The sequence below is a fragment of the Drosophila ananassae genome, chromosome 3R, assembly GCF_017639315.1.
Source record: "Drosophila ananassae strain 14024-0371.13 chromosome 3R, ASM1763931v2, whole genome shotgun sequence".
In the NCBI taxonomy this organism is placed as follows: Eukaryota; Metazoa; Arthropoda; class Insecta; order Diptera; family Drosophilidae; genus Drosophila; species Drosophila ananassae.
In genome coordinates this window covers 13,954,241-13,980,273 of record NC_057930.1, presented here as the reverse complement: position 1 = coordinate 13,980,273, position 26,033 = coordinate 13,954,241, and the positions used below count along the sequence as shown (strand labels likewise).

The window sequence follows — 26,033 nt, the reverse complement described above, 5'->3', positions numbered from 1 at the left end:
TAAATTTAGACGCGAAGGCGGGTATGTAGGCGGCAGTGGGGGCCTTGTGTGTGCCCCAAGTTGTCAAAGTTGTCAAGCGGAAATCCCCTTTACATCATAAAAACCCTCCACAGACATACGTGAGGGAAAATATCGAAATAACAAAATTATTGTTATTGTTTTTTTTCGTACATGTTGTTTTTGGAGCAGCAGGGGCAAAAGGGAAATTGCGCGGATTTGTCTGCTCTCTCAAGCGGCACGCACTTAAGTGCGGGTCCTTATCCTTTTCTATGTGTCAGTGTGTCTGTGTGTCTCTGCATGGCCAGGATATGTGTGCGTTTGTAATTTTAAAGCTCTTGGCACGCATACGACATCAGCTAAATATGTGTAGCAACAAAAACAGCCAATTAATAAAACAAAAATTCCAAATATGTCTCAGTAATAATGGCAGGGAGACCAAAATACTCGGAAATCTGATGGAAAATACAGGACCCTATTTTAATAAAAAGACTAGGCGTATCATGCATAAAATTCTTTTTCTGGGAAATTTAAAAATGGCTTTCAAATAAAATAGGGTAATAAGGCTTTTAAAAAAGTCCTAGATCATTTTGTAGGAAAATCTTCTTCAAAACTGACCTAATTCTTATGATTTTCTAAACACTATTTCTCTGCCTGGATAGCTATTTTATAGTTGGGGAAATTGAATTCCTTAAGAATGGTTTCCTTTAAAAAGAAACTAATTAATCCGCAACCCCAACCAAGGACATGGGATTAAAATCTCGTTTAGTTCCGCCTGAAATATACAATAAAAACTGAACCTGACCACTGACATCGCCGTCATTTGCATAAGCTCGAAACTCAAAATGAAAGAAAACTTGCTTAAAAAGCAATTCAGTTACGGGCCGCCCTTTCCCAGCAATATTTATTATCCTTGCTGCTTCGCTACATCGAAGTAACCGCATACAAAAAAAATTGATTTATAGGAAATTTATGCAAAGACCAAGAAAAGGAATAGGGAGAAGAAAGGTAAATTTATTGACTCACCTGGAGTCCTGCAATCCATGCTCTCCAGACTCCTGGACACGCATCGCATACAATTCCTGCGAAAATTGCTGAAGGGCACGAAACGAAATGTAACGAGACGAAAAGTTAAAGTTCGCATTTCATTAAGAGTCGTTAGGAGGCGGCTCGACCTAATCCATTAATTAGTTTGATATGATCTGGGGAACTTACCTCGCCATTTTCGGGGGGATCTCCGTTGCCAAAGGTGGAGGCCACAACAATTAACAATGCCTCGTGCTCAATGGAGGATATATCGTAGTCGGACATGCAATATATCTAAATGAATAAACAATTTACCGCTTTACTAGTGCGTATTTGTAATTTTTTTTGTGGGTGTGCTTTTATTCCGTCTCCTTTTTCTTTTTAGCTTGGCCAAACACTTTTGTGGTCATTAGATACTTGGCCCACGCATCCCGAAAGCCCAGACAAGGCCTAATGAGTTCTGGCCTATTTCAATGTATCTTGTAGTTTGTCGCAGGTGTTTGCAGCTTATCTTCGTTTCCCAGGCAGACGGCAGATGCTTTTTAAACACACACTCACATGACAAGGACCTAAGAGGTCCTGAACCAAACTGAACGGACTGGACACTAAGCTGCCACAAAAAATGTAAAAAGTAAATTTCGGTTTTATGCTAATTTGTCTCATGTGGCGTTGGCCTTTTGCACATTGGCCCAATAAGGTCGCAGGTTAAGGGCAGAGAACCCCAAAATGGGGCTAATTTTAGAAGTAGGTTAAAACGTTTTATAATGTCAAATTAGGGATAATATTGGCCAGAATGAAATATGCTTAGTTCCTGGGACAGAGACCCATTTTTTTGGTTGGCTTAATATCAACAAATTTGAAAATGAATGTGTGGGGCTTACTTTTAAAGTGTTGTAATATCTGAATAATTTAAGCTCTGGATGCTCGTTTGTTTTACTAATAATTAATACTTGTTAAAACCCACCTGTGCATTAAATGCATGTCCTAGAAGTTCACATAATTGCTTTGCATATTGCTCGGATTTTCCAGTTTCTGTCGCATACAACACAGTCGCCTTGATTCGCTTCGACAAGGCCCGTCCAAATAATTTCGATGTAAATTTCACAGCCCTGCAACAAAGTGAGAAAAATGTTTAGGTCTTCGGCTGGGAATGGTTTCTGGCCAAAATGGTGAAATGGTGAAAACACTTAAAGCTGCGTCAGCAACAGCAGCCAGACCATTATCATTAGACTCGTAAGCCTTCATGTCAGGGGTAAGGCCATTACATATATACCATATATTTATATATAACAGACGGTGGCTGATATAGCCACTTTGATTGACACAACATGTAATTGGAAAATTGTCTACAACTAGAGCATACATATTCCTTTAAGGACTCGCACACATGGCTAGTCAATAATCAAAACGGGAGCAGAAGAGTTTTATTGCAAAAAATGGGCACCCATTTTCACCCCCTGGCTCTGGCTTTGGTTTCTCCTCTGGCTTTCTCGATGCTGTTTCATTATTTAAGCCAGTATGGCATAAAATTTTATGGATTCAGTCAAGCAATGGTTAAACAAAGAAGGTGGCAATGCAGAAAAAAATACAGACAAATGTACAAGAAAAGAAAAGTCTTCTGTTGCTTCAATGCCAGACATCGTTGTACTTCCTCTTCAATTTCAGCTTAATAGTCCAGATTTTTATGCAATATTTTAGGGTATACTTGGGGTATACTTGATTTTTAGTTGAAGAACTATCAGATATTACATTTATATTAGGAAAATTAGATAATCCACTAGAACTGAATGCTTTTTAAAATTATTTAACCACACATACAGGGTATCCCAAAGTTTATTAATCCAATGCCTTCAACATCCGTACTATTTTTGTCTCCGAATGGCATTGTTCCCTTTGGTCTGCGCCTGCTCCTGACATGGAACTACTTCTTATTTTTTTTTGGGGGGATAAGAGAGCAAATGGATGCTTATAGGCAGTTTAAATGTAATTCAATATGTCTGGCACTTCTCCACTTTGTAGCACCTCCACTGGCTCCCTGTCCCTGCCCCAGTTCTTATTCTTGCTCCGCCCCCTTATCTGCACGCCCACTTTCATATACCATATAGGCATTACGCTGCACACTTTTGTGCGAGCATGAATATAATTTCATTTTCATAAAGTTGTCGATGTCAGCGCTGATTTAATTCCATTTCATCTCATCAGAGAGCTAAGAGGCGCGACGCGTGCTGAAACAATTAAACTTAATTATGTCTACAGCCTGTCAGGACGACGCGGATATATGTGAAATGTATATGTATTCGATTGGATTTAAATACAAAATTACATATGATTATTCAGTGGCTTCATCGCTCACTCATTTATAAAAAGTTTCACACTCGAAAGGGCTCGATTTAATGGAAACAGGTTCTACTTGTACATACTTTTGCAATTTGCAACTTATTTTAATTGATCATTTTTTAATGAATAACTGGGTTGCATTTTCCAGTTACTTGTTGAGCCATTGAGGTTGGGAATAAGTCCGAACTGAATTAAAATTAATTAGCCTGAAAAATATGCCAACGTGGCCAACACACCATTAATATGTAACGATTTAAAGTGCGGTCGTTAAATAATCATCATCATTTTGCACGCTTTGTTTAACAGCAATTTGCACAAATTTGATATATGTGTTATTTCCATTTTTTTATTTGGTAAATGTGTAATTGATTTTATTTGTTGAATGCCACCGCAGTTGTTTGTACGTGGTTGCCATTAATTGATTGACGCATAAAGGGTGTAAGGATAAAACGCTTTACAGATTTTTCTAAACTTAAATATGCGAAGAAATTCATGGATTAAATGGCATGAATGTTTTTGCTTCGTTTGCTAATTAGTTCACTGACCAATGGAGATATTCAATTAATTGAATTTATTTTACATTTGTGCACTTTACACAAGAGGGCAAAAAATGGCTGTTGAAAAAGTGTAAATTGTTGATTTATAATTTATTTGAATGGCTTTTAAAAACTAAATCAAACATAAGAGTGATTAAAATTATTCATGGTATTAGGTGATTTTTTTTGCCTAAATTAAGGGTGCCTTAGAGTTAATACTCCTATTAAGCATTTAAATTCGATGACAAGAATACACTAAACTATCTATTATTTGTAGGTTTACCCAAAATGGACTTATAAATATCTCAGATATCCTCCCGAATAAAATTGAGCTGTCAAATTTGCATAACAATCAACCGCAAAACGCATAGGATACCTATGCTCTGCCGGCAAATAACATTTAAAATAACAATAACTGAGGAAGACAACAAACATGATGCAATGTACCAAATTTTCCAGGCGACTTGATAGCCTCCTGCGGAAAAGATGGAGGAAGCCCGTAGCAATAAACCACAATCCATGTAATCTACTTAAAAGCTAATCCCTGCTGATGCTGTCGTGTGACACGCTGGCACAGCGAACAAACACACGAGGACAATTACACGGGGCAAGGATACACAGGATACACGGGATACGAGTATCGTCTACCTCATCATCATCATTTTCATCATAATGATGGTTATCCTGGCGGAGGTAAAAGGTAAATGGTAAAGGGACAGCGGCAAAGGTCGCCACGTTAACGGTAAGCACTGCTGTAAGTACTTACCTAGCGATTTGTTTAAAATTGAATTTACGTCTTGGCTTCTTGCCCTTGCTCTCGCCACGCCCCTTCTTCCAGATGTGGGTACGCCAGGCGGGGTCCTGGTATTCGAAAGAGGGCTTCAGGTAGTACAGCGCCATCTCCTGATGGAATACGGGCGTGATGGAGCCCGACAGCGGCGGCACGATCCAAATCCAATCAGCGGGACAGCCGTTCCTGCACAAAAATATACAAATACAAAGAAATCGTCCTTCGGTTAAGTAATTGTTTATAATTGACGAGTGTCCTGGTGGGGGAATCCCTTGGCTTCTGGCTGCCCTTTAGTTTCTATTTCCAAACTGCTCTGCGTATTTTTAGGGCCACAAAAAGGTGATTACCATTAACTGACTTAATTGTTGTGCCCGATTTTCCCATAAAAATAGACACTTGGCTTAGGCTCTTGATTTAGTGTTCTATTAAGGTGTTGGCTTTAATTGGGTCAGGTATTGCAATGGGTATCTTTAAACTGTCAAATTTTAATTAATTTTTGGTGATTTCCCAAGTAAACTTTTGCAAGGGCAAATCTTGGCCAATTTCCATCAGATTCTTTAACGAAATACCTTAAACGATTTGTGCTTCTATTCAGCGTAAATCTGCATCAAAATCTAGAAACAAAATATTTTTTAGATTTTTAATCAGGATTCCTGGGGGGTCCCCTTGAAAATTTCGACAATGGCATTATGAGCCACAGTGAAAGCTATATCTTGGCAATATTCATCCTATTCTTCAGCGAAATACCTTAAACGACTTTTAGATTGATTCTATATCAATCCGCATCAAAATCTAGAAGCAAAATATTTTTTAGATTTTTCATCACATTTTCTGGGCTATCCCCTAACAAATGGGGAAAGTGCATGGAGAGGAAAATTTGACCCCCTGCGAGGACTATATCTTTGCCAATTTCCATCCGATTCTTGAGCGGAATACCTTAAACGAATTGTGGATCGATTCTCCACCGATCTGCATCAAAACCTAAGTACAAAATATTTTTTCGATTTTTCGTCACATTTTCTGGGCTATCCCCTTACAAATGGGGAAAGTGCATGGGGAGGACAATTTGACCCCCTGCGAGGACTATATCTTTGCCAATTTCCATCCGATTCTTGAGCGGAATACCTTAAACGAATTGTGGATCGATTCTCCACCGATCTGCATAAAAACCTAAGTACAAAATAATTTTTCGATTTTTCGTGACATTTTCTGGGCTATCCCCTTCCAAATGGGGAAAGTGCATGGGGAGGACAATTTGACCCACTGCGAGGACTATATCTTTGCCAATTTCCATCCGATTCTTGAGCGGAATCGATCTGCATAAAAACATAAGAACAAAATATTTTTTACATTTTTCGTCACATTTTCAGGGATATCCCCTTACAAATGGGGAAAGTGTATGGGGAGGACAATTTGACCCACTGCGAGGACTATATCTTTTCCTATTTCCATCCGATTCTTGAGCGGAATACCTTAAACGAATTGTGGATCGATTCTCCACCGATCTGCATCAAAACATAAGAACAAAATATTTTTTAGATTTTTCGCCACATTTTCTGGGCTATCCCCTTACAAATGGGGAAAGTGCATGGGGAGGACAATTTGACCCCCTGCGAGGACTATATCTTGGCCAATTTCCATCCGATTCTTGAGCGGAATACCTTAAACGAAGTGTGGATCGATTCTTCACCGATCAGCATTAAAACCTAAAAACAAAATATTTTTTCGATTTTTCTATTGTGCTTAAATCTACATTAGTATACTCAGTATACAAGTACCTTTTCTTTATTCCCGGAAACCGATAGTGGAAACATTTTGGCAAAATTTTAATAAATAGAAATAAATTTATTCGCTGTCATAATTTTATATAAATATTTCCAAACTAATTAGAGCAAATGAAGCCGTGAGTTGTGTGTTTAATTTTGTTATTTGGATGTTCTTTTTAATGTCAACATTTTGTTAGAATTACACGGAAATTGAAATATTTGGCAGCGGGTATCTCCTCTCAGTTTAACCTTCCCCAAAACGATGTTGTTAAACAGTTCCAAAAATAAAATACAAAACATGATATATTAATTTCTGGAGTTTCCCTTCCACTTTTTTGTGCCTTGGCAAAGTTTGACATATTGTGCGGCATTTATGTGTCTCGTGTGCACTTTACATAAACGCTGGCGACAGCAAATTGGAAACAATAAATTTACTTTTGCACCTGCAAAGAGTTTTCCGCACGCTTTTCCCTTAAACCAGGTCGCGAAAAGCCGGGAGTGTAATGGGAGTCGGGAGAGTCGCGGCGTGGAAAGTCAAATAAAACACGTTAAGCCATAAACATGCGGCTGGGATATGTCATAAATGCAAACTCAACTGGGCCATAAACAAACAAGCACCAGGGTACAAATTTCGGATTTCCCGGCCACCGAATTCCAGACATAATCACCGATCCGGGTACTCACCTCAGCTTGGATTCGTTCTCGAAATGCTTCATGAAGCTCTCGCTGGCTGTGTGGTGATCCACAATGGTCACATTACGGCTCTGGTAGGAGTGGAGTACGGCTATGTTCATCTCAACGACGGCCTTGTCCTTCCACAGGGATGTGGGGGTCCTGGTGTCCAAATTCATTTTCAACGCCACTGTCTGCATTGAGTTAAAAATCAATTTGTTTAGTTATTGATTGGAAATGGATGGATGGGTTCTATCTAATCGAAAGCCGTTGTCAAATTTCGATTATAGTTTTCCATAGTTTTGTGGCCAGAATTTAATAATTACTGTCCGAAAATCAAAATTGGTCCTAAAACCCTAAAATGTGTGGCCCAAAACCCATGTCACCAGTCAACACATTCTCACCGGATGTCAATTATAGATTCGGCCGCAGGCCATCAAATATTTTGAGGAGAACCAACTGCGATTATACCATGTAATTGTAGTTTAGGTAATAAAGTGACTTTAAAAAAGTATATATGCTTAAATATTGAATGAATATATCTTTAGTTCTATTTATTTAGGTCCTCAAAAATACGAAGAAAGGAGAAAGGAAAAATATTTTAAAATACGTTAGTAGTTCCCTTTAATTATATATGAAACTTAATATTTTTTTATCCACAAACATATTAAAACCCATTGTAAATCCGAATAGTTTTAAAAACATATTAGCCCTGTTTTAATGTGAGATGGGATGCATGTTACTGTCATCATTTCAGAGTCACATTTTCCCCGTAATCCTAATGGCATTTTCGTGCTGTTGAAAACCTAATTAGGTATCCGAAATTGATCAAAATTGAAGTGCAGTGCCGACGCATTTGGTTGCCAGTCATATTCAGGGATATCATGTAAGAGCAGCATTATAATATATATAATTCTCCATGGCAACTTTTCAAGCCTTAAAGCCTCCGCCCGGCTTAAGTGTTGTTAACCAGTTTGCACCACCCCAACCCCAAAGCCACTCCCCACTACACCCAGTCAGCCTGGCAGCCAACCATCCAACCACTGGCACATAGCTGGTGGGTAAAAAGAATGCCAGACCAGAGGAAAAACGCTTTATGAAAGAATGATAAAGACGAAGGGTCCCCGTTTTCCGGGCGCACATTATGCGACCATATAATGAAATAAGCGCCGCAACGACAAAGCGACAAAGACATCAAGGACATTAAGCAAGGACAGTCTCAATCGAGCGACAGGATATCGGGATATTAATACAGAAATTACAATACACTATGGTCCCTCCATATCTTGTCTGTTTTTTGTACTTTTTTTGCCAACTTACCTCCAACATATTGCGGCGATTTGTGTCACATAAATTCCGGCAACCAATCTCCGTCGACATGTACCAACCGCTGAATGTGGTCGCCGTAAACTGAATTCCGCCCACATCGAACAGCATGCTGGATACGGCGGGCAGGGCGTACCAGCGCAGTCCCAGCTCCGTAAACCATTCGAATCTGCAACGAAATGGGGGCAAGGCGGGTAGTGATTTTATTTGGCCGTCAATGTTTGATATTTGTGAGTCGCCACTAGCCACTGGGCACTGGTCGCGATTGTGGATGCAAATCCGTAGGATATACATGCCATTGCTCCGGCCATCTGATGTATACCCGAAATTTGGTGCCAACTGTCACCAATTGGTCGGTGTTTTTTCAAGGCAAATATCCGTTCTACGGAATGGCCCCAATTTTAATGAAGGAATAATTAATCTCAAAAGAGGGCTTCTTGACTAGACAGTTAAATTTTAAATCTATAACCTCATAAAAGGTTGTATAGCTTATTAAGTAAAATATCCATGCAACAATAGTTCATATAACATATCTTGAGAACAAACGAAATCAACACGGTGTCACGTAGGTAAGTGTCTGCCGAACATCCATTATCGGGCCGAAATGCATTTTTTATTCATTTAATTCATAAGTAAACTGAACACGGTTACAACACATTTCGCGATTGAACATTTCCTGTGCACTTCAATTACGATACATAATATATTCATGCGGTTGAGGGCTATAAAAGTTGACCCACTTTATAGTTTGATTTACATTTGAACTGAAAGTCTCAGCCATGCTGCATTGGCTTATAATATTGCTTGTCGGCCAAGTTAGCCAATCGATGGCTGAACTGAAGCGGATTGAAATTAGGCCAAGAAATCTAACCCACAATCTGCAGTCGGAGATTCTGCTGCTAAAGGCCAAATATTTGAGCTCGGCGGACGAGTCCGTGGAGGCCAAGGAAATCCTGGTGAATGCCGCGAATTTCGCCTATTATGGTGAGATTAGTATTGGAACACCGCCGCAGAACTTTTCGGTTCTCTTCGACACAGGATCGTCCAACACCTGGGTGCCTAGTTCCCTGTGTCCTGCCTCAGATGTTGCCTGCCAAAGCCACAACCAGTACAAATCCAGTGCATCCAGCACTTATGTTCCAGTTGGCACCAATATCTCCATCGTCTATGGAACTGGGAGTATGGAGGGATTCCTTTCGAACGATACTGTGCGGATCGCAGGACTAAACGTAACCAATCAGACGTTTGCCGAGGCCACCGCCGAGCCAGATGGCTTTTTTGATTCTCAGCCATTTGATGGAATTCTGGGATTGGGCTTCAATACCCTCTCTAATGGCATTAACACACCCGTGGACAATATGATCGCCCAGGGCCTGCTGGACAAGCCAGAGTTCTCCGTCTACCTGAGGCGCAATGGCAGCTCACTTATTGGCGGCGAAATCATCTGGGGCGGCACTGATCCATCCATTTACCATGGAAGTATCACCTATGTCCCAGTTTCCGTACCACAGTATTGGCAGTTTACCGTGGACACGGGCACAATCAATGGTCAGATCCTGTGTCGAGGCTGCCAGGCCATAGCCGACACTGGCACCTCCCTAATAATAGTCCCCAAAAGGGCCTTCACTGCGATAAATAAGCAGCTGAATGCCACTGATAATGGCGATGGAACGGCATCTATTCCCTGCTGGGAAATCTGCAAGCTTCCCACTCTGTACCTCAACATTGGAGGCACAAGATTCTCGTTGGCTCCGAAGGACTATATCATCAAAATTGTGGGTGAAAATGGTAGTTCCCAGTGCTTGTCGGGATTCGAGTATCTGGAAGGAAATCTACTTTGGATTCTTGGCGACGTCTTCATCGGCAAGTACTACACGGTTTTTGATTTGGGCAACGAAAGGATTGGTTTCGCCAAAGTGAGGTCCCAGAAAGCCAAAACAAATCGATACTACAATGGCCATAAGGAAAGCAGCGTCTATGAAGAAGCTAGGGCAGAATATAGTGATACCATAGGATACGAAAGAACTAGCGAATATGGAAGACAATATCGAAATGATAGGTATGAACCACACATTCTAGATCGTTCGTATCCAGAGCAGTATGCTTACGCGGATTATTCGTTTACTTAAATAATATTCTTATACTTCACAGTATTAATAGTCTAAACTTTAGACAGTAAAGCAATACAAATTTATTATTAGATTCAGTTGTTAAAAAATCCAATAGTATCACTTAAATATTGTTTCAATGCTGCAAAAATACACATTTGTTGTTAAAAAAAAAATAAAATTAAACATTTAATCTCGTGTTTTAATATTTTTTTCCCAAACATAGACAATGCGCGGTTTACTTGGTCACAGACCCCAATGTCAAAACTGCTGGATAAACCTAATATTAATTTAACTCATTAGGCAAATATGAATATTTTGCCCGCCTCGATGATGCCTAAAATTGAGTTGACATTGTTCTTATATAGACGTCACTAGATGATCCAGAACCCTTAGGCTTATGGAAATTTTTTTGGGGCGAACTGAAAAATATGGGAATGTTTGCTTGGACTGAAGCTATTTAAATTCCTCAACCACTCGAGGTCTAGTCAGTTGCTCTTTAAAATCAGACCGGAGACCGCAGACATGAGACCAGTGTGTTTAATATTATTTGTGTTGATCGGAATTGGCTGTGCCGTGGCCAAATTGAACCGTCTGTCGTTGCAAGTAAATGGCAACTACACCAGGACCCATGGCAAGGTAAAGGCGGAGAAAACCCTGCTGGCTGCCAAGTACGGCTATACCCTGGCCACCACTTCCTCGGCCTCGGAGGGCACTGAGACTCTGCACGACAGCGCCGATCGCGAGTACTACGGCCTGCTTAGCATCGGTACTCCCAAGCAGAACTTCAATATTTTATTCGACACCGGATCGGCCAATCTTTGGGTGCCAAGTGCCAAGTGTTCTGCTTCGAATAAGGCTTGTCAAAAGCACAACAAATACCACTCCGGAGAGTCCAGCACCTATGTGGCGAACGGGGAGAGTTTCTCAATTGAATACGGAACCGGAAGCCTCTCCGGTTTCCTGTCCACCGATACTGTGGAAGTGGCTGGAATTCAAATTAAGAGTCAGACATTCGCTGAGGCCACGAATGAGCCAGGAAGTACCTTTACGGACGCCAAATTTGCTGGAATCTTGGGTCTGGCATTCAAGTCGATCGCCGTGGATGGTGTGACTCCACCGTGGGACAACATGATTGAACAGAAACTGCTCGACGAGCCGGTGATCTCCTTCTATCTGAAGCTTAAGGGAACCGCTGTCCAAGGCGGTGAAATGATCCTGGGCGGCATTGACTCCAGCCTCTACAAGGGAAGCCTCACCTGGGTGCCTGTCACCAAAGCCGCCTACTGGCAATTCAAACTTACCGCCATTAAGACCAAGGGTGTTTTCATCAGCAGAAATACCCAGGCTATCGCCGATACTGGCACTTCTTTGATCGTCCTTCCAAAGGCTGCCTACACCAGAATCAATAACCTGATTGGCGCCGAGGATAATGGCGAGGGAGAGGCCTTTGTCAGATGCGGCAGAGTCTCAGCCTTGCCGAACGTCAATCTCCACATCGGGGACAGGTTCTTTACCCTCACACCCAGTGATTACATAATCAGGATAACGGAAAGTGGAGAAACCTACTGCATGTCGGTCTTCACCTACATGGAGGGCAACACTTTGACTATTCTGGGTGATGCTTTTATTGGAAAGTTCTACACAGTCTTCGACAAGGGAAACAATAGGATCGGATTCGCACCAGTTGCTTATTAAATTATTGATTTTCGATTTAAATATAAATACAAAGAGCATGAATTAAAAACCAATTTCGTTTTAAACCAAGGGAGTTCAAAGAAAAAGGCTCAAAAGAACCATACTCTTGTGTTCTATTAAATCAAAACTTTATTAGACGATTAACTTGCAACATTGTCCATCATTTATGGGTGGATAAATCGGTTAATACTTGTACTCACTTGGGATGACTCAGCGGCACTTCCAATATCAATTCCGGCGGGTAATCAAAATAGTCCGGATCGTGACCATTGGCCGAGACCACCAGTGGCAATATGTCCCACTCGCTGCCCTTGCTCTTCCAGCCCAGTTTGGTGCAAACCTGATGGATGAAGATGGGATTGGACATCAAATAAATGTGAAGCGGAATGCGGAATCCGGAATCGAAAATCAACATGAGGCCAGCGGGCCACTGGCCTGAACATAAAAAGTGACATGTGTAAAAATAAATGGAGATACTTTGGGGGCTTGGTTTATATGCAAATACATCAGTGCCCATGATGGCGGGGTGACGGAGACCCAAAACCAGACCCCTACCACCCAGCTCTATGGGCAACATCTGCTACCGTATTTGTGTTCGTATTTATTGACAGCTTTGTTGTTTGTTCGGTTTTTGCGTATTTAAAAAGAGATTTATTACAACGAGTTATAGACCGAACTTGCCACACCGACACTGTGCCACTCTCGGGTTTTCCCAACTTGTTGGTTCCACAAAAGGTCACATGGTGGGTGACTCGCAGAAGGGGACAGGGATATGGCAACTGGGAGCTGGGGGACTTGCAGGCGGAGACAGATTTAAAGGCAAGAGCAATTGGTGCGTGTAAATATTGTGATGGCTGAGAAAAATATATATTTATGCATGTGTGATATGTAAATTGATAGGTGGATTAAGGGAAACAAACTGAATAAATATAAATAAATGGGGAAAAAAACTCTCAGAAGTAAAATGTACATTTAAAAATAGTTCATAACAGTTTAAGCCACACTTTGTTATGTTTTCGAGGAGTTTTCATTTAATAACTATAAAGAAGGTTTAAAGAACTTACCTCTGTAAACTCCACATTCATGGGATCCCCTATGATTTTGCCATCAGCCTGCTTATAGCCAGCATAGGATATTAATTGATTATTCCAGATTCGGTAATCATGCTTGGCATCTGTGCGTTGTGGGAATATCGTAATAGCCGATCTATGGTATAAATTGGAAAACCAATATGCACACAAATCATTAAAATTCATTAAAGTTAGATGAATCTTTCGGAAACAGCCCCTAGCGTTTTAAAACCTAATGTGCTCTCAAAGTCAAAAGTGCAACACCAAACTGCAAACTATCGAACTGTGCCGGGGGTGAGAAGGTGAAATAGTGCCAGACAGGCTTCAAATATTTATGGAAAACAAATTGGTTGCAGCACACTCCATAGTCAGACCCTCAATTGAGTCAATTAGGAGGGCAAAAACATAATTTCGCAATCACTTTTGGCAAACATTTTGCTGACGGCTGCCCCGTATCGAGTAGATTATTTGAAAATTTGAATTTACGAGCATGTGTCTGCCAAAGAGCATATGGAAATATTGAAAATAGTGTAGAGCTTTAATATCATGGCTTAAAATGATTAACGGGCTGTTAAAAATTCTCTCTGGGCTATAATTGCAATAAGCTGGTAATTAGGCTATCGGCAAAAATGTATAAATTTCAATGAAATTGCTTTCTAAATTTCAGTTCATGTGTTAATTTCAAATATATATAAATGAGTTTTTAAGCCACCTTGTGTGTAAATTAAATAAATATTTTAGTTGCAAACACCTAAGAGTTAGTTAAAATCACCTTAGGTTTCCTTTATTTGTTGCATATTTTATGTGGTTGCAAATTGCTTCAAACATGCCACTGGTAGTTGTCACATAACGACAGTCGAAAACCTGAAAAATATGTGAAACAGTATAAACATTTTTAAATTATATTCAAAGCAAATCAATAACAATTCAAGTTGTAATTTTTCAAAACCTAAAACTTAAACCAATAGTAATCATAAATTTTGAAGTGCCAACCCCGGAAACCTCAAAACTGTCCAAACGTTTTTGTTGCGCCATCCAACGGGGCGTATGATAAATGTGACATAAATTTCTATGTAACTTCTGTATTTGTTTTTTGTTTTTTGTCGGAAGGGGCGTTAGCATAACAGAGTCGTTTACAACTTGTTCGTACATTGAAACCCTTTTTCAATTATTTCGCCTCAATGAATTTTTAGCAATAATTCTACTTTTTATTCTCTCATTTTGGAGTGTCTATCGGGCCCGCCTATCGGGCCCACTTTTACCATTGTATTTCTATTATTTTTTTTCACACCTGTTTTTCGTGGCTTTTCTCACTTTTGGGACTAGGCCAGAATCCTTACAGTTGGCTTTATGGGATCTGTGTGCCAAAGCCACTCGAAACAGAATTTTGGTCGAGAGGCAAGGGAACCTCTTCATTCGATTTTCTGCTATGCTGGTTTTTGTTTGGCTGTTCCAATGTGAAACGAGTTTCCTAATTAAGTTTGGAAACTGAATGAAACCTAACCCTTTTTAAGTGCTCGACCCACACATATTTCATTTAATTTAAGCCAAAGTTTCTAAGCTTTTTTTTGTTTTAAAGCAAAAGAGTTAAATTGAAAAACTTTTGTGTTATTTTTCATGAGCTTTCTAATATAAAATTATGATAGAAAATGTTTATAGTAATCTAGTTCACCATTAAAATTGTGTGTTTAGATCTGGCCTTAAAAAGCTACCTGAGTTTTAAGCCAAAACTTTAAACAGAAATAACCTACTAAGCCATTTCTTATTCAAACATAAAAAAGAAATGAAAACTGACAGGCTCTGTTTATAATTTATATAGCACATATATGGCATATATTTAGGGTGACTTTAGTGTCACCTTTGGCAACTGTCTTGGCCCTCTCAGCTCCTCTGCCACCCAAAATGTGTAACGCACACACACGCAAGTCGTTGAAGCGTAAATGCAAATTTGTTCACACATTGCCGAGCACGGAGACAGCCAACCAGCCAGACAGACTGATATAGCCAACTATACTGATCATTATAATTTGTATATTCTGGTGCATGTGAATAAATCTACGCCCTAAGGGAAATTCATTCTTGTTTCTCTCTTTTTTTTGGTAAATTAAAATTTACGAGAATTTGCATTTCAAATTCGGTCTCTGTTTTTTGGGCTTCTTGTCTTCGCGCATTCGACATTTGTCATTTGGCTGGAACACGCATAAATCCAGAATAATGTGGCCCAGACATAAGCTCGTATATTTTACGTGTATGTACATATTTGCCAGTGATTTGTGCTCTGACAAATTTGCTTTACTATTCACTTGCTTTTTTGGTCCACCCATAGAGTTAAGGCCTAATATGTCTTCTGGTAAAGTTGATGACAGTTTATTTCGAGATTTGTCTGGCAGAGAGGTCATCACAGTTAAAAGCCAGACAAATGTTCTATTTCTTTAATGTCTTCAACTTTTATTGAAAGACTTTCTTTTTAGATATCTCTTGTTTTAATTAAAGTGGCTGAAAACTCACCTGCAACTTGGACCATTGAATGCGACCAATGCAGCGCGAGGAGTTCCTCCAAGCCAGTTTAGCTCCATAAATTAGTTCGGTTTCCGTTAGCTGATAATGTCCTGTTGTCTCGATGCTTTGGCGCACCTGTTTCCACCGAGTCTCGTGGGCGGTGGATGACGTACTGGTTAGGAGATAGTAAAAAACGGAATAGCCAAAAAGGTTATTAAAATATTGTTTTGGTTGCGCTTTTAAATTTAACTTAAAACTTCTAATGAGCTGCTATGTTTACCATAAATTTAAAGAATAAATATTTACAAAACTCACCGCTTAATCGATGTGAAATACTGCTCTAGAAAGTCCTTGGCATGTTCCAGGACCAGATCCGGTTTACGGGCCTCCACGGCCGCATTGCCAATGTTCATGATGCTGCTCGTACAGGTGGCCTTCGAGCAGGATAGTATCTGAGGGATGCAGGACACAAAGTGAAAGAGACAGCAAAAGTGAGACAAATAAGTCATCAAGTCACGAGATGAAAACAATTTGCCCCATGTTTTGACAGCTTTAATTAAAAAAATATAGGCATAATTGCTCATTTTGGTAATTACATTTTTATTGCTAATCCCTCAGCAGCGACAAATGGGAACGAAAGTTGGGAAGCTGAAAGCTGATAGAGCTTCTGATAAAAGGCCAACAATGGCATGAAAATTAAATTAATATAAAAGAAAGAAAAAATGGTATATATGAAACTCAAAAAGTCCCCTGTCAGAGAAAACGTTTAAAAAGCATTTCACTGTCAATTGCGGATGATGCTTTTTTTTACCCCTCCAGCTTTTCCGCTTTTCCTCGGCAGCTTTTCCTCAACTGGGTTTGTTTCTTATGATGCGTGTCGTTGTAATTTTCATTTGCACTCGCTCACCTCACCACTCTGACTCTGCTGAGCTTGGCAGACTGTCTTCTTTACCTTTACCGTTCTTCTCGGTTTATTTTCCCGACGGTTTAATTTACTCAACGCCCCGTCGCTCCCGCTGTCTATGGCGCCATATCTTCGCAATCCGCCCAAGACACCCGCGGTCATAATTAGTTTGTTTTTCCAGGCAGTTAAGTCCTCGAATTGGCTTTGCCAAGTGCGGCATAAAAACTCCTCAAGTGTCGCCCGGGCTCTCCGGCTTCACTCTTCTAACTAAAAAATTTCATGCCACAATGCTGGCTGCAATTATGTCACTCATACGCCCCGTGGTACTCGAGGACTTGAGAGTGGCAACTGTGAGCAGATTGTTTGGCGTTTATGTGGCAGTTGTATTTACGTTCAGGAATGGTTAAGAATGAACTGTTAAATTAAATGGCCGAATTAGAGGAGTTAATACGAAAGTAAAGGATTTAAATTAAATTGAATTTAAGGCTTGCTTAGGAACTTAGATTTCAAATAGAAATATCCTTCAAAAGAGTGCTCTGGTGGCATAAAGGATTACCCTTAAAAGAGCCCTGAGACTCATTAATTTTGGCACTTTACTCTTTTTCAACCACCTCGCCCGCAATAAACTGCAGTTCCAACTTGAAGCCAAACCACATACATTGCTTTGTATGCACATAACAAAAATGCAGTTCCCTTTCCAGGGTGCTTTGCCTTTCTCCGTATAAACTTTGCCAATTTTCACTCAGCTGCACCAGACAAATTTATGCACAATGCAAACACCAAACAGCCAACAACAACCAGGCAAAGGACCCAACAGGAGCAACTTATTCCCGCACCGTCAACACATGACAAAAATTTGTTATTTAGAAACTGAAAGGAATTATTATTCTAATAAGCTGGCATCAAAAGCGGCATGCGACTGCCTGGCTTAGTAGGGAAATTATTATGTTCTGCGGCCCAGGAGCGAGGCTAATAAGAAAACCAGACGTTAAACAGAAAATGTGCTAGAAACGTTTCATTTTCGGCAGTGAAAATTAATTTCGTTTTCTTTCGTTTCTTGGGAGGGTGGGCCACTAGGGAAGGAATGCAAATAATTGCCAGCGCGGGACTGGTTAGCACTCAAAGTTGTCCAAAATTGTTTTATGTAAATATAAACAGAAGGCTGCCTTCTGTACCGTCCGAGGAGTGCAGGGGGAGCGGTGTGGCATTCGCAACGGAACCGGAAATTGTTGCAGCTGCACAGCGTCAAATAAATACGAACAGTCTCCGCCTCCGCTCACATACTATACATGCTTCTATATATATAGACTTGGTCTTAAAATTTGGCCGCTTAAAGTTAAAGTCAATGTCCTTATTGCGAAAAGATAGCCCTTTCCAAAAATTCGTTCAGAAATGGCCAAGATATACGCTCCGAAAGTTCAGCCTCGGCGGCCAAAAGTCGGAGCCAATTTCTTAACAATCGTATGCCATTTTTTAACGGATTTTGAAAAGGAATGCCATTTTGTAACTAGAACAATATTATGCTTCGGTTTGCATCAAAAGATTTTTGAAATCCGACATTAAAATTTCATCCGATTTTTGCCAAAAATCCTGACGGGTCGAATTTTTTTTGCCCGATTTTCAAAATCGTAGGATGCAGTTAAAAGGATATCGGTGTCCTGGTTACAAAATGACATCCCTTTCCAAAATCCCTTAAGAAATGGCCGAGATATGAGCTTGAAAAGAAGCGCCTTGGCGGCCAAAACGCGGCTCAAATTTCTTAGAAATCGTAGGGCAGAAAATCTGAAGTACCAGGCGAACAGAAACCAGCAGAAGGTGGCCCAAACCAAGCAGTTCAAGCAGTTCATCGATTTTTCTGTTCTGAGGAAGGGAGACAATATTAGTTTATGGCGGAATTTTGCCTCCCTTTCGCTCTAATAGGAAATATGCTTCAAGTAATTCTTGCTATTTTTCTTCTTGCTAATTCTTGCTAATTTTTGCAAGGGAAAGAAAGAATTATGAAAGAAAAGCCAAAAGATAAAACTAAATAAAAATAAAATAAAAGTCAAAAATATATAAAACAAATGTCTGTGGTTTTATTTAGGGGGGTTTTTAATCAAAACAGGAGGTTTTAAACTAAACTGCAGGCTCGCATCCAATCCAGGAGTAGCCCCTCACGATATGCAACTATTTTTGGGTTTTCGAATTTTTGGTTTCGCATATTTCGGCCATTTGACAACCGATTCCGGAACGGGGTACCATTTCTGAATCAGGACTTCGATATCCTTGTATCCCCATCCCAAGATTTTGAAAATTGGGCAACACAATTTCGGCCCGATTTTCGCGATTTTGGCAAGGGGTACCATCAGGATTTTTTGCAAAATTCGGCTGAAATTTTATTGTCGGATTTCAAAAATCCTTTGATGCAGATCGGAGGATAATGATGTCCTGGTTACAAAATGACATCCCTTTCCAAAATCGGTTTAGAAACAGCCGAGATATGAGCTTGGAAAATCCCGCCTTGGCGGCAAAAACTCGGCGCAAATTTCTTAGAAATCGTATGGCAGAAAATCTGAAGTACCAGGCGAACAGAAACCGGCAGAAGGTGGACGAAATGAAGCAGTGCAAGCAGTGCTGTGACGTCAGAGCAATAATTATTTTCTGGTCATAAGGGGGGAGCGGGACAAACAGATATGAATATTTAACGGCTAAGCCTTGCCTCCCTTTCCACCAAATACAATGGCGGCTCCAAATTAGGCTTCATGGGGGGGAATGGGACAATGCATCAAGAGGGAGACAGGTAAAGAAATGAGGCTCTCTTGGGGATGGCAATACTGAGAGTCTTGGAGCCACGGTTGTCACGACTTCTCGGCACGCAATAACACAGCCCCCATACAAAACAATGCATTTTCGCTCACGCTGGCCCCAAATCGTGACACGCGCAGAAAAACAACGTGTGTCATTTTAAGTTTGCCATCATTAATCGAAAATTACCGTTCTGGACTGGAAATTTGACTGCCGGGATTGGCGAACTGTCGGCCATCATGGATTTCAGTACCGTTGCTTTGTATATTTCGCCAGAATACTTCTGTTAACCCTTCACCTGTCTTTAACATTGTTCAATCTTTATTTTAAGTTATATATATAAAAATAGAAGAAAAAACAATCCATCAATGAAACAGAACGAGTTAAAAATGCTAAAATTATAAAAAGGAAGCATTAGTGTGCTTTTTTATTGCCGTATTAAAAAGGCTTTGCTTGCGAAAATTGTCTTAGAATGTTAAACCCATGAGGCCAGTGAAGGGATAATCGAGACATTTTTCTGGCGAAGTGTGGGTGAGGGGGTGGGTGAAATCCACCTTCTGCTGATTTCTGTTCGCCTGGTACTTCAGATTTTCTGCCATACGAATTTCGAGCAATTGGCGCAAGATTTTGGGCGGCACAATATCGCCACTTTTCAAGTCCATATTTTGGCCATTTGGAAATCGATTTAAAAATTAAAAAAAATATATTTAAATAATATAGTATTTATATTTAACAAAAATACATAATTTCATAGTTGAAACCTTCCCAAAAACCCTTTTTTAAATCATTTTTTAAACGCCTCCTCATCAAATTTTAGACAGCGGCGCCAAAACATTTCAGTGAGTTTTGCCCGTGGCCAGATTAGAAGTACCAGGCGAACAGAAGCCAGAAGAAGGTCGCCAAGAGAAAGCAGTTAAAGCAGTTCTCAGCATTTTTTGCTCATGGCGTCATGTGTGGGAAAGGGAGGAAGGCAGCTATGGTGGCACCTTATCCCCCCATTGCACCTTATGGGATGGGGATCACAGCATCATACTCTATGGGGGAGAACGAGATAATGCGATCGAGAGGGTCGGGTAGACTTATTAGGCTGCTGTAGTGATGGGAGAGCAGAAGTGATTTTGCGCGACATTAGGCACGCCACCTCAGCATGAAGCGCCATCCCCCATAGGATACAATGCATTTTCGCTCACGCGAGCCCCAAATCGTGACACGCGCAAAAAAACAACGTGTGTCGTTTTATCTTTGCCATCATTAAGTGAATATTACCGTTCTGGACTGGAAATTGGGATGCAGGGATTGGGGAACAGTCGGCCATCATGGATTTTAGTACCGTTCTTTGAATTTTTAGCAAGAATTACTTGAAGCATATTTCCTATTAGAGCGAAAGGGAGGCAAAATTCCGCCATAAACTAATATTGTCTCCCTTCCTCAGAACAGAAAAATCGATGAACTGCTTGAACTGCTTGGTTTGGGCCACCTTCTGCTGATTTCTGTTCGCCTGGTACTTCAGATTTTCTGCCATACGATTTCTAAGAAATTTGAGCCGCGTTTTGGCCGCCAAGGCGCTTCTTTTCAAGCTCATATCTCGGTCATTTCTTAAGGGATTTTGAAAAGGGATGTCATTTTGTAACCAGGACATCATTATCCTTCGATCTGCATCAAAGGATTTTTGAAATCCGACAATAAAATTTCAGCCGAATTTTGCAAAAAATCCTGATGGTACCCCTTGCCAAAATCGCGAAAATCGGGCCGAAATTGTGTTGCCCGATTTTCAAAATCTTGGGATGGGGATACAAGGATATCGAAGTCCTGATTCAGAAATGGTACCCCGTTCCGGAATCGGTTGTCAAATGGCCGAAATATGCGAAACCAAAAATTCGAAAACCCAAAAATAGTTGCATATCGTGAGGGGCTACTCCTGGATTGGATGCGAGCCTGCAGTTTAGTTTAAAACCTCCTGTTTTGATTAAAAACCCCCCTAAATAAAACCACAGACATTTGTTTTATATATTTTTGACTTTTATTTTATTTTTATTCAATTTTATCTTTTGGCTTTTCTTTCATAATTCTTTCTTTCCCTTGCAAAAATTGCGAAAATCGGGTTGAAATTTTTTTGCCCGATTTTCAAAATCTTGGCATGCAGCTCGAAGGATATCGGGGTCCTGGTTATAAAATGATATCTCTTTTCGAAATCCGTTTAGAAATAGTCGAGATGTGAGCAGTAACCCTTGCAAAAATCGCGAAAATCGGGTGGAAATTTATTTTTCCCTATTCAATATCGAAGAATGTAATTTCTCGTCGAATCTGGCAATGCTGTATAATTTTGGTATAAGGACTTCAATGTCCCTAGATCTGCACTATACGTCTCATAAAAATAGTTTATATTAATTTCAACTCAATTTTTTGAATCTATGCAAATTTTAAAAAGAAATATCTCCGTAAATACGAAACCGATTTGGAAATGGACCATTTTGTAATCAGAACTCCGTTATCCTTCGAACTGCATGCCAAGATTTTGAAAATCGGGCAAAAAAATGTCAACCCGATTTTCGCCATTTTTGCCAGGGAAAGAAAGGATTATGAAAGAAAAGCCAAAAGATAAAACTAAATAAAAATAAAATAAAAGTCAAAAATATATAAAACAAATGTCTGTGGTTTTATTTAGGGGGGTTTTTAATCAAAACAGGAGGTTTTAAACTAAACTGCAGGCTCGCATCCAATCCAGGAGTAGCCCCTCACGATATGCAACTATTTTTGGGTTTTCGAATTTTTGGTTTCGCATATTTCGGCCATTTGACAACCGATTCCGGAACGGGGTACCATTTCTGAATCAGGACTTCGATATCCTTGTATCCCCATCCCAAGATTTTGAAAATCGGGCAACACAATTTCGGCCCGATTTTCGCGATTTTGGCAAGGGGTACCATCAGGATTTTTTGCAAAATTCGGCTGAAATTTTATTGTCGGATTTCAAAAATCCTTTGATGCAGATCGAAGGATAATGATGTCCTGGTTACAAAATGACATCCCTTTTCAAAATCCCTTAAGAAATGACCGAGATATGAGCTTGAAAAGAAGCGCCTTGGCGGCCAAAACGCGGCTCAAATTTCTTAGAAATCGTATGGCAGAAAATCTGAAGTACCAGGCGAACAGAAACCGGCAGAAGGTGGACGAAATGAAGCAGTGCAAGCAGTGCTGTGACGTCAGAGCAATAATTATTTTCTGGTCATAAGGGGGGAGCGGGACAAACAGATATGAATATTTAACGGCTAAGCCTTGCCTCCCTTTCCACCAAATACAATGGAGGCTCCAAATTAGGCTTCATGGGGAGGAATGGGACAATGCATCAAGAGGGAGACAGGTAAAGAAATGAGGCTCTCTTGGGGATGGCAATACTGAGAGTCTTGGAGCCACGGTTGTCACGACTTCTCGGCACGCAGTAACACAGCCCCCATACAAAACAATGCATTTTCGCTCACGCTGGCCCCAAATCGTGACACGCGCAGAAAAACAACGTGTGTCATTTTAAGTTTGCCATCATTAATCGAAAATTACCGTTCTGGACTGGAAATTTGACTGCCGGGATTGGCGAACTGTCGGCCATCATGGATTTCAGTACCGTTGCTTTGTATATTTCGCCAGAATACTTCTGTTAACCCTTCACCTGTCTTTAACATTGTTCAATCTTTATTTTAAGTTATATATATAAAAATAGAAGAAAAAACAATCCATCAATGAAACAGAACGAGTTAAAAATGCTAAAATTATAAAAAGGAAGCATTAGTGTGCTTTTTTATTGCCGTATTAAAAAGGCTTTGTTTGCGAAAATTGTCTTAGAATGTTAAACCCATGAGGCCAGTGAAGGGATAATCGAGACATTTTTCTGGCGAAGTGAGGGCGAGGGGGTGGGTGAAATCCACCTTCTTCTGATTTCTGTTCGCCTGGTACTTCAGATTTTCTGCCATACGAATTTCGAGCAATTGGCGCAAGATTTTGGGCGGCACAATATCGCCACTTTTCAAGTCCATATTTTGGCCATTTGGAAATCGATTTAAAAATTTTAAAAAATATATTTAAATAATATAGTATTTATATTTAACAAAAATACATCATTTCATAGTTGAAACCTTCCCAAAAACCATTTTTTAAATCATTTTTTAAACGCCTCCTCATCAAATTTTAGACAGCGGCGCCAAAACATTTCAGTGAGTTTTGCCCGTGGCCAGATTAGAAGTACCAGGCGAACAGAAGCCAGAAGAAGGTCGCCAAGAGAAAGCAGTTAAAGCAGTTCTCAGCATTTTTTGCTCATGGCGTCATGTGTGGGAAAGGGAGGAAGGCAGCTATGGTGGCACCTTATCCCCCCATTGCACCTTATGGGATGGGGATCACAGCATCATACTCTATGGGGGAGAACGAGATAATGCGATCGAGAGGGTCGGGTAGACTTATTAGGCTGCTGTAGTGATGGGAGAGCAGAAGTGATTTTGCGCGACATTAGGCACGCCACCTCAGCATGAAGCGCCATCCCCCATAGGATACAATGCATTTTCGCTCACGCGAGCCCCAAATCGTGACACGCGCAAAAAAACAACGTGTGTCGTTTTATCTTTGCCATCATTAAGTGAATATTACCGTTCTGGACTGGAAATTGGGATGCAGGGATTGGGGAACAGTCGGCCATCATGGATTTTAGTACCGTTCTTTGAATTTTTAGCAAGAATTACTTGAAGCATATTTCCTATTAGAGCGAAAGGGAGGCAAAATTCCGCCATAAACTAATATTGTCTCCCTTCCTCAGAACAGAAAAATCGATGAACTGCTTGAACTGCTTGGTTTGGGCCACCTTCTGCTGATTTCTGTTCGCCTGGTACTTCAGATTTTCTGCCATACGATTTCTAAGAAATTTGAGCCGCGTTTTGGCCGCCAAGGCGCTTCTTTTCAAGCTCATATCTCGGCCATTTCTTAAGGGATTTTGGAAAGGGATGTCATTTTGTAACCAGGACACCGATATCCTTTCAACTGCATCCCAAGATTTTGAAACTCGGGCAAAAAAATTCGTCCCGATTTTCGCGATTTTGGTACCATCAGGATTTTTTGCAAAATTCGGATGAAATTTTATTGTCGGATTTAAAAAATCTTTTGATTCAGACCGAAGGATAATATTGTTCTGGTTACAAAATGGAATTCCTTTTCAAAATCCGTTAAGAATTGGCATACGATTGTTAAGAAATTTGCGCCGAGTTTTGGCCGCCTCCCACACTGTACTGCTTTTTACGCCAAATTTGTTCTCTTCTTCCGGTTTTTCGAGTGTTTGTTGCCGAATTAAGCCCCTCAGCGGAGGAAAGTGAAAAAAGTGCCAGCTTCGGGTCATGTATACGAAAACATCAACGAACACAAGATGCACTTGTTTCTCCAAGACACTTGAGACCCTGGGGGGTCCGTTTAAGGAATCATGAAATCTGAGACAGTTTAATATTTAATTTAAAGGTCTAAAATGGCAGAAGGAAAAATCCTTTTTTGAAACTTAAACTCTCATCTGGGCAACTCTTTAAAAACCAAAACAAACTTTTAAAATATTTTACATATTTTATTAAAAAATTTAGCACCATTTCTATAAGTAAAAATAATAACTAAAAGAAGAACAATTTAATATAAGTTACATATTAAGCCATATTTTCAATATATCCCACTTTGTTTTATTTTTCAGGCAATTTGTTTTCAGAGCCAGTGCCCAAAAGTTTTCCCCAAGATGCTTTTCTTTTTCGGGAGCAGAAGGAATTCAAATATTAACTGCATTCTGTGGCAGTTAAGTTGGCTTTGCCACTTGTGCCTCACCTTTTGGCCATGAAATTCATATTGAAGTTGAAATTTAAATGCAACTGGCATACAAAATAAATGAAATTTCTGTCTGTGGCAATGAAAAGTTGTAGGAAAATATTGATTTATAGTTTTTGAGCTGGTCTGGGTGGTATTTCAGGAGTCATAATAAAATTACTCAAAGTCAACAAGGATGTTTGAATATGGTTGTGTAACCACAATAAGGTAAAGTCCGTTGCCAGGCAATGGACTTAACCAAATCCACCCAAAGAGCATTACCGCCAACTTTTGCGGCTGTAAAGTTTTATTAACTCGACGCGTTCGAGCCCTTTTCCCACATGCTTAATACACTTAATCCTCGAGTGTTAAATGTTAACTTAATGTTGCCAACTTAAATTGGACCAGCAATCGTTTAAGCCAAGCCCAAGATGGCCACTTCACAGGCTCCATTATAATTACCTGAGCGTCCCGAGGTGCCTGGCGAAGGGAGCAATTTGCATGTTGTTGGAGTGACTACTTAAATAAAATGGCAAACTGGCAAATATAAATTTTTGCATTGCATAATTTGGTGCACATTAAAATGCAGCTTGTGGAGGTATAGCAGGAGGCAGGGTGCCAGGGTGGCAGGGTGCCAGGGAGAGGAAATGAAATTTGATTGTGAAAAAGGATTCGTTGCGCCATTTCCGTTGTTGGCGTTGATGCT

General features: G+C 40.2%; 3 protein-coding genes across 3 annotated transcripts in view; 2 read left to right on the top strand and 1 right to left on the bottom strand.

Moving 5' to 3' along the window:
* Positions 1 to 26,033, bottom strand: part of LOC6496893 (nitric oxide synthase) — a 41,986-nt gene that overhangs the window by 8,274 nt on the left and 7,679 nt on the right. The window contains exons 4-14 of the mRNA XM_001963160.4: positions 16,141 to 16,277; positions 15,835 to 15,997; positions 14,099 to 14,190; positions 13,321 to 13,462; positions 12,457 to 12,596; positions 8,445 to 8,619; positions 7,137 to 7,318; positions 4,663 to 4,872; positions 1,988 to 2,132; positions 1,213 to 1,317; positions 1,024 to 1,091 (exon numbers count right to left, since the gene is read on the bottom strand). Of these exons, the coding sequence (XP_001963196.1) occupies positions 1,024 to 1,091; positions 1,213 to 1,317; positions 1,988 to 2,132; positions 4,663 to 4,872; positions 7,137 to 7,318; positions 8,445 to 8,619; positions 12,457 to 12,596; positions 13,321 to 13,462; positions 14,099 to 14,190; positions 15,835 to 15,997; positions 16,141 to 16,277 (1,559 nt within the window). The remainder of the gene's footprint in view (positions 1 to 1,023; positions 1,092 to 1,212; positions 1,318 to 1,987; positions 2,133 to 4,662; positions 4,873 to 7,136; positions 7,319 to 8,444; positions 8,620 to 12,456; positions 12,597 to 13,320; positions 13,463 to 14,098; positions 14,191 to 15,834; positions 15,998 to 16,140; positions 16,278 to 26,033) is intronic.
* LOC6502475 (lysosomal aspartic protease) lies at positions 9,215 to 10,739 on the top strand. The gene has a single exon (XM_001963162.4). It carries the CDS (start codon positions 9,230 to 9,232, stop codon positions 10,577 to 10,579), a length of 1,350 nt encoding a protein of 449 aa, XP_001963198.1. The 5' UTR covers positions 9,215 to 9,229; the 3' UTR covers positions 10,580 to 10,739.
* On the top strand, positions 11,046 to 12,322 carry LOC6502476 (lysosomal aspartic protease). The gene has a single exon (XM_001963163.3). The coding sequence runs from the start codon at positions 11,084 to 11,086 to the stop codon at positions 12,254 to 12,256; it is 1,173 nt and encodes a 390-aa protein (XP_001963199.1). The 5' UTR covers positions 11,046 to 11,083; the 3' UTR covers positions 12,257 to 12,322.

Bases quoted from the DNA above. Each gene is read 5' to 3' on its own strand.
- LOC6502475 (XM_001963162.4), top strand. From the start codon at position 9,230: ATGCTGCATTGGCTTATAATATTGCTTGTCGGCCAAGTTAGCCAATCG.
- LOC6502476 (XM_001963163.3), top strand. From the start codon at position 11,084: ATGAGACCAGTGTGTTTAATATTATTTGTGTTGATCGGAATTGGCTGT.